Source organism: Argentina silus, assembly GCF_951799395.1.
Source record: "Argentina silus genome assembly, chromosome: 17".
In the NCBI taxonomy this organism is placed as follows: domain Eukaryota; kingdom Metazoa; phylum Chordata; class Actinopteri; order Argentiniformes; family Argentinidae; genus Argentina; species Argentina silus.
Genome location: NC_139671.1, coordinates 13,496,709 through 13,507,739, shown reverse-complemented (window position 1 = coordinate 13,507,739; position 11,031 = coordinate 13,496,709). Strand labels below are relative to the sequence as shown.

Below are 11,031 nucleotides of genomic sequence, written 5' to 3'. Positions count from 1 at the left end.
TTCTGTGTCGTGTGGGCGGGGCATCCAGCAGCGGGGCCGGTCCTGCGACCGCATCAACAACAACTGCGAGGGCACCTCTGTGCAGACCAGGGACTGCTACCTCCAGGAGTGCGACAAACGCTGTGAGTCTTACGGAAAAGCTCTTGAATAACATCACTGTCAATCATCAATCACACATGACAAACTAACCAATCAATCACATGACGTCATTTGTTTCACCTCCAAGTTTATTCAAGAATGCTACAAGTTCAATTGAAAAGCAACCAATCACATTGTCCATATTCTATTGTTGTTATTTGGACGCAACGAGAGATAAACAAGCATCTCATTGACCCATGACCTTTTGGCCTGCTCTCTGTGACCCTCCAGTCAAGCAGGACGGCAGCTGGAGCCACTGGTCGCCTTGGTCCTCGTGCTCGGTCACCTGCGGCGCTGGTGTCATCACCCGTATCCGCCTCTGTAACTCACCCACGCCCCAGCTGGGGGGCAAGGACTGCCAGGGAGAAGGCAGACAGACTGAGAATTGCCAGAAGTCACCCTGCCCCAGTGAGTCCCACTAGTGAAAGTCTTTTATTTGCTTTAAACCTTGGCTCACCTCAATGGTTAAAGGAATTCTATTGTCTTCATATGGGACCCTATTGAGAACACCATACAGTTTATTGATACCTCTCTCTCTTCTTCTCCTTTAGTCAATGGCAACTACGGACCCTGGTCACCATGGGATGCCTGCACTCTCACCTGTGGGGGAGGAGCACAGACCCGTAAACGTCTGTGCAACGACCCTGCACCCAAATATGGCGGCAAAGAGTGTCAGGGTGATGCCAAGTCTACTCAGCTGTGCAACAAGAACGCCTGTCCCATTGGTGAGTCACTGTTTCTAAAAACTCCTAAAAACTATGAATATATCTTTCAATTTCGAGTTAAGTGTACTTTAACACAATAAACTATTCACACTATTCAAGCATTATACAGAATTGTAAACACAATGTCTTTGTCTTCAGATGGCTGTTTGTCCAATCCCTGCTTTGCTGGGGCCAAGTGTACCAGCTTCCCTGACAGTACCTGGAAGTGTGGGAAGTGCCCGAAAGGCTACACTGGCAACGGCATCAAATGCAAGGATATCGATGAGGTAAGAACTCAAGACACCTTACAAGTTTCAAGTTCTACCACCACCAATGCTTCACTACCATCATTATGGTTTATCTAACAAAAAACTCTCTTTCTCTCTCTCCTTCCTTCACCCCCCCCCCCTCCATATTTCTCTTCTTCATTTCCATAGTGTAAAGAGGTCCCTGATGCTTGCTTCGTGTTCAACGGAGCCCATCGTTGTGAGAACACAGACCCTGGTTACAACTGTCTGCCCTGCCCGCCACGTTACTCTGGCCCTCAGCCGTACGGCACGAGTGTGGAGGAGGCCACTGCCAAGAAGCAGGCAAGTAGCTCAGAAGCTACAGGATAGTGGTCTTTGTTTCGTAGTGTCATACTGTAGATATTGCATACATCCTCTATGTACATATTCAAATTCTAATTCCATGTCTGTGTCTTTCAAAGTATCCCAGAGCACATTAATTTAGTCGGATATGTGGTTAACAAATACAACACCATATACTGTATATTCTATTTCCTGGCTTCATCTGATTAGATCGATTATCTATCTCTCCACTTGCAGGTGTGTACACCACGTAACCCCTGTCTGGACGGGAGCCACGACTGCAACAAGAACGCCCGCTGTAACTACCTGGGACACTTTGCTGACCCCATGTTCCGCTGTGAGTGCAAGCCTGGCTATGCCGGGAACGGACACATCTGTGGAGAGGACACGGACCTGGACGGCTGGCCCAACAATGACCTGGTCTGTGTGGAGAACGCTACCTACCACTGCAAGAAGGTAGGTTCCTGCTGGTTGCAGAGGAATTGTGTGGAGGAACATTCTCACTCTTGGAAGTTACTTCTTATTTTTTTTCTTTTTCAAGGTTCACATGGTGCACAGCAGTCATTATGAGTTAATATTTAATTTTGACGCATATAGGATCATAATTGTTGACTAAAATGTCTGACCATGTGGTGTTCTTTTTGTAGGACAACTGCCCCAACCTCCCCAACTCTGGGCAGGAAGACTATGACAAGGACGGTGTTGGAGATGCTTGTGACAATGATGACGATAATGATGGAATTCCTGACGACAGAGTAAGTAAAAATCTTTAGGTATCTTAGTCAGTGTGTGTGTGTGTGTGTGTGTGTGTGTGTGTGTGTGTGCATAAGTGTGTGTATGTGTGTTAGGGCACTGGGCCATGAATGTGGTAAACATTCAACATTCATGCTGTGAAATAAGAAGGCGAGAGCAAAGAAAAAAAAAACGCAGCGGAAAGCGAACTCTCCTTTCCTCTCAGAGCCAAACCTCACATTCCAACACAGAGGTACCACTCTGAAGGGCCCACTGTGTATCCCTCTAATGCCAACATTATATTTGGGACAGGGCCTAAAAATAAAACACACTTTCATCCCCATCTCTCTGTAAATAGACCCCACGTAGCCACAGCAAATTATAAGCACGACATCTGAAATTAATATCTCATGTCAGATGTTTGGGTAAATGAGGCGGTAGTGGACACTGGCTGCTTGTTCTCCAGGACTGACCTGAACTGTGCTCCTCTCTCTCACTTTCTGAAACAGGATAACTGCCCGTTCGTGTACAACCCCAGGCAGTACGACTACGACCGTGATGATGTTGGAGACCGTTGTGATAACTGCCCCTACAATAGCAACCCTGACCAGACAGACACAGACAACAACGGAGAAGGGGACGCCTGCTCTGTCGACATTGATGGCGATGGTAAGACTTTAACCTTGCTTATTGGTCCTTGTACCAAAAAAATATGCATCGATCGAATCGAATCCATTACATACAGAACTAAAAGGAAACTGCAAGAAACTTCTCCAGACCAACAACTATCATTCATTCAACAGGTATTATGAACGAGAAAGACAACTGCCCATACGTGTACAACGTTGACCAGAGAGACACAGATCTCGATGGCGTCGGAGACATGTGTGACAACTGCCCTCTGGAACATAATCCTGACCAGGTGTGTGCCTCTGTCTCTCTCTCTCTTCCTCCCTCCCTCTCTCTGCCCCAACCTCTCTCCCCGTTGTGTAAACCGAGAACCATAATGGTTTTGCCCTGGGTAGCACTGGGCTAGGCTTTATCACGCTATATGAGGGTGGAGTAAATCCAAATCCTCTGCAGCTCTGGGGCACGGCGGCTGAATAAGGCATGGGGAGGCTCTTCAATGGGGCATTGACGTGGTCTGCTCAGAGGGAGGAGGGGCCCCAGGCTGGTTATTACCAAAGGAATGGGCTGGCCCTCTTCTGTATGTGTGCCCCGTCGGCACACTCAGGCCCTGTGGAGGCTACCTTCGCCATGCTCAACTGAGGAGCAGGAATTTGTTAAACAATGCGACTCAATAAGGGGGAAAATAGGCGAAATTCACCCAGCTCATCCCTCCATTCCCCTCCCTTCAACTCTGGCCATGTGCAGCTCTGAAGTGTGTGTGTAGTCGTGCCAAGCTGCAGGGACAGGAGATTCCTGGCTGGTCATGCTAGCAGAACAGAGTGGAGGAGGAGAGCGGAGAAGTGGAGGAGAGGGGAGGAGTAGAGGAGGGGAGATGAGGAGGAGGGTGTGTATGTCTGTAGGGTTGTTGATGATTGTCAGCAGATGAAAATGTGATTGGAGCCTCAGGATAGTCCATGATGGAAGTGGGGGAAGAGAAGAGATCAAAGCAAAGACATGTTGATCAGCACTGCTCTGAAACGAATGCGCATATTTGAACTAACATTACCGTGTTAACTCCATCTAAAGCCTAGGCATTAGCTCTGAGTGCTAAAGCAATTCTCAGGCAACTCATCACCTCGCAAGCATACTTTACCAAGTCATCTTCACATCACCACAGGTGTCATCATATCCAGTTACATTAGCCAACATGCTAACGTGCTCTCCCCTCACCTGTACAGGTGGATTCTGATGACGACCGTGTTGGAGACAAATGTGACAGCAACCAGGACATTGATGAGGATGGACACCAGAACAACCTGGACAACTGCCCCTACATCCCCAACGCCAACCAGGCCGACCACGACAAAGACGGCAAGGGAGACGCCTGTGACCATGACGATGATAACGACGGTATCCCTGACGAGAAAGACAACTGTAGACTGGCCCACAACCCCGACCAGCTGGACAGTGATAGTGAGTAGGATGTCAGGCCTGTAAAGACTTTTGTCCTAGCCCAGAACTAGCACACCCGATTCAGCTAGTCAAGGATTTTGACGATAAGTTGATTACTTGAATTGTGTGTGTGTGTTAGTGCTTGGTTGGAACAAACCAGGTACATAATTCCAGGATGAGGGTTGGTAACCATGGATTTGAAATGGTTTACCTTCCATCAGCCTAGTGTTACCCCTACATTGTATGCTAAGAGACATATCATTTATTGATTGATATGCCTTCTCCAGGTGATGGTCGCGGTGACGCTTGCAAAGATGACTTTGACCAAGACAACGTGCCTGACATCTATGATGTGTGTCCGGAGAACTTTGACATCAGTGAGACGGATTTCCGCAAGTTCCAGATGGTACCACTGGACCCCAAGGGCACCTCTCAGATCGACCCCAACTGGGTGGTCCGCCATCAGGGCAAAGAGCTGGTGCAGACAGTCAACTGTGACCCTGGCATTGCTGTTGGTGAGTAGATGAATGGATAGATTGATTGATAGATTGATGAGTGATGAGTACCATACATCAGGAAAATGAAACAAGTCTCTAAGCGTGTGTTATTGAGTGTTATTACTCTTGTAACAACATTGTAATAACATGTTTTTATGAAGTAGTCAAATGATTGCGGTATTTATGATTACAAATCTGAAATAGACAAGGACTGAGATGTCTCAGTTATCCAACTATATCTGAAAAGGATATGCTCTAACTGGTGTATTGCGGTTTCAGGTTTTGATGAGTTCAACTCTGTGGACTTCAGCGGGACCTTCTTCATAAACACAGAGCGGGATGACGACTATGCCGGGTTCGTGTTTGGCTACCAGTCCAGCTCCAGGTTCTATGTGGTGATGTGGAAGCAGATCACTCAGACATACTGGAACAACAAACCCACCAAAGCCCAGGGCTACTCAGGCCTGTCCATCAAAGTAGTCAACTCCACCACAGGACCAGGAGAGCACCTCAGGAACGCCCTTTGGCACACAGGAAACACCCCTGGACAGGTAGTGCACCCATCCTTCCCACATGCTCAATTAAAAAGTTATCAAATGTTTATTCATGGCAAAGTGTTAAAATGCCATGCTAACGTCGGCTAACTTCATCCATCTCTTCTTTCTGTAGGTGCGCACCCTGTGGCACGACCCAAAGAACATTGGCTGGAAAGACTTCACTGCCTACAGATGGCATCTGATCCACAGACCAAGAACAGGACATATCAGGTAAGCAGTAGATACCATTTTCCCCAAGACGTAGGCCATGGAATGTGTACAATATACTCCATAGACTATTCTAAGTAAATGATTAAAATGTTTTGATCTTGTTACGATTCATCTCACAAAAGTATTGTGTTAATCTTCATTTCAGAGTGGTGATGTATGAGGGTAAGAAGATCATGGCAGATTCCGGTAGCATCTACGATAAGACATATGCAGGTGGAAGACTAGGACTCTTCGTCTTCTCACAAGAGATGGTATACTTCTCAGACCTCAAGTATGAATGCAGAGGTAAGGAGAATTAACCATTTGATGGTATCTCTAACAGATTGCACTGACTTGTTTAGTAAATATCTCTAAAGTACTGTAGCATGTGAGATACAGTATGCACATATCTAATCTATGCTTTTTCTTTTGTGTCTTCTTCACAGATGCATAATTGCATGGGGCAGGAAGCTCTGAGGAATGCACCTTTCTGTATAAATATGAACTTATGTATTCCGAAAAGCAAAGACCAGGGACCGATTTTTTTCTGCTACTCTTTCTTCTACGGCACGCACACTGGTGGGGCGAGGAGGGCGTGTGGTCAGCCTCAGGGTAAATTGACGCTGGTTTGGACAGAGAACCGGCTGACTGCCAGTCGAGGATCAGAGAGGGCCCCTCCCCCCCACCGAGAGTAGGTAGAGCAGAAAAAAACAGCCCCCTCGCTTTGCCTTAGCGGGAGATCGACCAAGACCGACCGACTGCTCCCTCTCTCTTTCTCTGAAAGACCTCATTCAGCTCTGTGCGGGAAGGGCTCCCCATAGACGACTATGCACTTCCAAACCTTTACATTTCTCTCTCTCTCTCTCTCTCTCTCTCTCTCTCTCTGCCTCTCTAACTCTCTTACTTTCTGGATGAACGTCCCAAAGAAAGACTGATGATCCTGACTCCCTTTGTAAAACCAGATCTGCCAGGATGTGGATTCTGAAAGATATAACTCTGAGGGCGAGTTTCCTTAGAGGATGAAGAAAGCACTAAGACTTTTTTCACAGTTTTTGTCAGGGGGGCTTGTGACACTTCAAAGCAGTTGCGTAAGAACAAGATATGGAGGGACGATTACTTTGTGGATGTATGTATGTTTATGTATGTATGTGTGTAAATAAGAAGACAGAAACTGCTTGCTTTTACCCATCTATTTACTTGCCCTTAGAGCCTGAATAGGCCATTGAGAAGTGTTGCAGAGACAAAAGAAAACAAAGTGAAATTAAAATGAGCCAAAATATTTGTTGTCAAATACATGATTGCTCGTAGGCTTTGTGGCTGGCATTAGATTGGCCTAGTTCAGTTGAGTGAACATAGCATTCTCAGGGTAAGATGGGGGGGCGACCATCTTAGCACTTCAAACTATTACAGAAAACAACATGGAAAGTCCATGTAAAACAGGGCATTGTCAGAGCTAGCAGTTCCAAGCCAGTCTACCTGTTCATACACTTCCCATTCTAACATGTTAAAATGTTAATTTCCTTTTCCAGGAACTCTTAAAAAGTAAAGATTGTTTAAGATCGGAAGCATTGAATAGGGGGGATCTCCCTAATCTTTAGAGGCTTAAATTTGAAATTGTGTAAATAAACAATGTAATTTATTAGCTCTTGCCTACAGTGTAGGCAGCAAAAAAAATTCCAATACTTTGAGAAAGTGAGAGAATCCCCCAATGTTCTCAGTGAAAACTGAGTCAGCTCCTGGTGTAAATGGTGGTAACGGTAGGATCCTGCTCTGGCCAATGTCCCTCTACCCACTCCCTCCCCAAGAGTTTTAGTTACCAGCCTTGTTTATGCTTAGGGCTCCTCAGTATGGTATGTATGTGACCTGTGTGCCTTTTCTTCAGAGAGAGATGAAAAACAAAGGAAACCTATGATGTACAAATAATACCTCATTGCTGTTGTATAATTTGATCAGACAAAAAACCTAAGTACTTTTTTTCGTATGCTTACAGAATACAAATTGATTGACATCTCATTGCTACTGTAGCATGAGCTGTAAATAGTATTACTTTTCTTTCAAACCAGAGAATCCCCACCCCCACGTACCATGCAGTAGATCCAGTAAAATGGGAGTTTTATAAATATTTTTGCTTTATGTACGTATGTCCAATGCTCTTTTTAATGGATAAATTATTGTTCTGTTTTGTCTTTGCTGTTTGTAAGAGGTCGATTCGTGTGTGTAGATAAATGCTATTTAAATAATTTATCAGGATTCGCTGCCTGAGGAAAGGGGGCGTGTCCGTCTGTATAAACGGTTTGCACACTGACGTGAGGATGTTCTGTTCTTTATCGTTTTTTATTTTTTTTGTTTTTGTTTTATCATTGTTATCGTTATTTTTGTACAATTAGTGATGCTTGTCTGTAAACATTTTTACTTAGTTGTACAATGCAAAATGCTGTTTTTATCCATAGCAATTATTTTGTTACATACTTCGAAAACAATAAATAGTTGTTAAACCCTTTAAAGCCTCTGTCTGTCAGTCTGTTTTAATAACCAAGCTTCTCACCCGCAAAATGCCATCATGATGCATCCATTCCAATATCCTCACATATCAATCATTCTTGACCACAGGAATACTTGTTAAAATATGGACTTATTTTGCAAACAAGCCATGCACTACAGCAGTAATAGCACTTACAAACAAAGTCAGAATGAAGAGGACAGGACAGACATCATTGACATCAACAGGAACCTAAAAGTGATGTCAAAGTCAATGTTAGGTCCCAGTATAGAAATACTAATGTGGTTGTGCATATAGACCCTGCCTTCCTCTCTGCTAAGGTACACATGCTCCCTATCCTCAGGGCCACATGAGGAATGTAGCACAGAGCTCTGCTCCTACACATGATCTGCCTGACCCTTTTGTGATCTGCAGAGCCCTCTGAGCAGAGTGTTTAATAACATTTAGAGCAAATATTAAGACCACTACATTATTTGTCCTAGTGGTGATGTGAATGAAATAAGCCAATGATTGAAATCAACAATATAGGGAACCCTGCAGATTGATTTACCTCAGCAAAGCTACTGTATGGAATATGTTGATGTTTCAAGTAAAGTCGTTTTTAGGAGACATTGAGTGAAGGAGAGTAAAGAGCACCTGGAGACCGGAGCTTTCATGCTCCTCAGCCTGTGGAGTATCTGTCTAAGTAGACTACTTCAGCATGGGTGAATGGGGTCTGTGACAGGTCTGGTGTATTACCACTTCAGCCTGGGTTAATGGGCTCTGTGATAGGTCTGGTGTATTACCACTTCAGCCTGGGTTAATGGGCTCTGTGATAGGTCTGGTGTATTACCACTTCAGCATGGGTTAATAGGGTCTGTGATAGGTCTGGTGTATTACCACTTCAGCATGGGTTAATGGGGTCTGTGACAGGTCTGGTGCATTGCCACATCCGCAGGGTCCACAGAGGTCTCAAACTCGATTCTTTGATGGCCAGTGTGAATGCAGGTTTTTGTAACACATTGTATCTACGGTCACTCATCAGTCTTGATTAGATTTTCACAATTTTGGAACATTTTAAATGACATATTCCATTTATTAGTCTGCCATGACAACAGAGAGGATGCCCTGTTTTGGGAGACTAATAACAGACAACACCTTAGAGGAACCGTCCCATTATCACAGGTATCTTCACAGGTTTGCAAATGAGTGTCCTCTCTAGTCACCTACAGTAACAGCAAATCCATTAAGGACCCTAAACTGTGCGACTAATTGATAGTACTGGGAACAAAGGCCTTCCACCCTGAAATTACTGAACCTACTCTTTCTACTGTAGTTTACCCTGTAAGGAAGGGAGGCTTGTGGTGGTGGAATGGTATCAAACACACCCCTGACCCACTCCTTTGGAGACCCCAATGCCTTTTGAGTAGTGACTGTAAGATGGGCAATAGGAGATTCCACATCAGAGGAATTTAAACCTTGGACAAACTCTAGCCTCCCTTCTTGTTTCCACACACATTAAAATGATAATTCCAACACAGTTGTTATTTCTTTGTCAGTGTACAATATTATCAAGTGATATAGTGGTGGAAGACCTCCCAATGAATCCTACTTCCTCCCCCACCCCAGTTATATGCATTGGAGGTCCCATATGACCTAGAATAAGCCTGTTCTGTGGTCATACGAAACCACCTGTATTTATGTAGAGCTCAAATAAGCGTAGAATAACATTTCCTTTAAGAATACATGTGGTAATCTAAAGAGGTCTCGAACAAGCTCTGGTTTGGCTATTATTTTCTTAGCTTGTGGACTTATTTAGGGCTTAAAAATGGACCCAAGCGTCAATGGCACATCCCCACAGTTGTATGTTTTTATGTCCTGTATCTGTCTGTAGGGTTTGTATTTGTGTTTGTATTTGAGTGAGCATGTTTGTTGGCAAATCTACATTAAATTTTCGTCACAATACCAAGAGATTAAGACTCTGTAGAGATTACTTGGGGGTGGGTGTTGCACCGGCACCAGTATTATTTTGTATCATGAACAACAAAGCTTTAATTCAAGAGATTATTTCAGCCGTTGTGACATAATCTCTCTGTAATCACATCGTCACCTATAGTCGCCATAGTTGGCTACTGTCCTAATGCTTCTTCAGAGGCCTCATAAATTGATGCAGAACAATAGGTTTTCTGTGATTGTTGGCCCATACAGGATTCCTGACAGAGATGAGCTGCATGACCTCTGAACACTAAGCTAACTGCACCTGGTGAACTCAAACAGGAAGTATGATATTTTGGAGGAAAAGATGACTGGTTCAACCAAGTGGGGAGACAAAGTGTTGAAAAACAACTCATCCCAAATACATTCCGGAAATATGGTCTTTATCTCTATATTGGCTTGTCACTGGAGCAATGAGTTCATCTTTATCTTCTGATCCGTTATGACAGACAGAATCCACAGAGTAATGGAGAAACAGGATGAATTGAAGAGTGGTGAAGAGTGAGGCAGCATCCTATCATCCAATGTCTTGTCAGTAAGCCATGCATTGAGATCTAATCCACAACGTCATCTTGATATGGTGACAGAGATGTGTATAGGCCGTGTCTTCAACTCATGCATGGCAGATTTGGTGTGTGGATTCACTTTGTGTTTCCTCTCTCCTCTTAAAGACACAAGTGAAGCAGAGGAACCGTTTCAATACCTAAATTCTATGGAACTCCTTTGTTGTTCCCAGTCATTGTTTGAGAGGTGGCTAAGCCAAACGCCTGCTATGACTGCTATGAAAACGTCAACACACACTCAACACACACACACACACACTCTACTATTTCTACACTTTATGCAGGACCTCAGAAACTACCCAGGAGTATTATTTCTTCACAACATAGAAACATCAACATAGCTGATTTTTCAATTAGAAACATGAGTGATGACAAGTATGTTTTTGGTATTGACATAAAGAAAACCTCTAAATACATCAAACACATACCACCACACTACTGCCATTGTAAAAACACAGAGTGGATCCAGATATCCAACAGAATGCGGTCACTTTAATGATATATGTATATACAACAGCAAAATACA

At 44.2% G+C, this 11,031-nt stretch overlaps 1 protein-coding gene across 1 annotated transcript in view; it reads left to right on the top strand.

Annotated features, from left to right (window-relative positions):
• The window catches only part of thbs1b (thrombospondin 1b), a 12,824-nt gene extending 4,858 nt beyond the window's left edge, over positions 1 to 7,966 (top strand). The window contains exons 9-23 of the mRNA XM_083688914.1: positions 1 to 122; positions 370 to 546; positions 690 to 863; positions 1,002 to 1,129; positions 1,280 to 1,432; positions 1,670 to 1,888; positions 2,080 to 2,187; positions 2,674 to 2,833; positions 2,968 to 3,086; positions 4,012 to 4,246; positions 4,513 to 4,740; positions 5,002 to 5,273; positions 5,392 to 5,489; positions 5,635 to 5,774; positions 5,915 to 7,966. The exon at positions 1 to 122 is cut by the window's left edge and continues 52 nt beyond it. Coding sequence (XP_083545040.1) covers positions 1 to 122; positions 370 to 546; positions 690 to 863; positions 1,002 to 1,129; positions 1,280 to 1,432; positions 1,670 to 1,888; positions 2,080 to 2,187; positions 2,674 to 2,833; positions 2,968 to 3,086; positions 4,012 to 4,246; positions 4,513 to 4,740; positions 5,002 to 5,273; positions 5,392 to 5,489; positions 5,635 to 5,774; positions 5,915 to 5,922 — 2,341 coding nt within the window. The 3' untranslated portion in view covers positions 5,923 to 7,966. The remainder of the gene's footprint in view (positions 123 to 369; positions 547 to 689; positions 864 to 1,001; positions 1,130 to 1,279; positions 1,433 to 1,669; positions 1,889 to 2,079; positions 2,188 to 2,673; positions 2,834 to 2,967; positions 3,087 to 4,011; positions 4,247 to 4,512; positions 4,741 to 5,001; positions 5,274 to 5,391; positions 5,490 to 5,634; positions 5,775 to 5,914) is intronic.
• Positions 7,967 to 11,031: the final 3,065 nt, after the last annotated feature.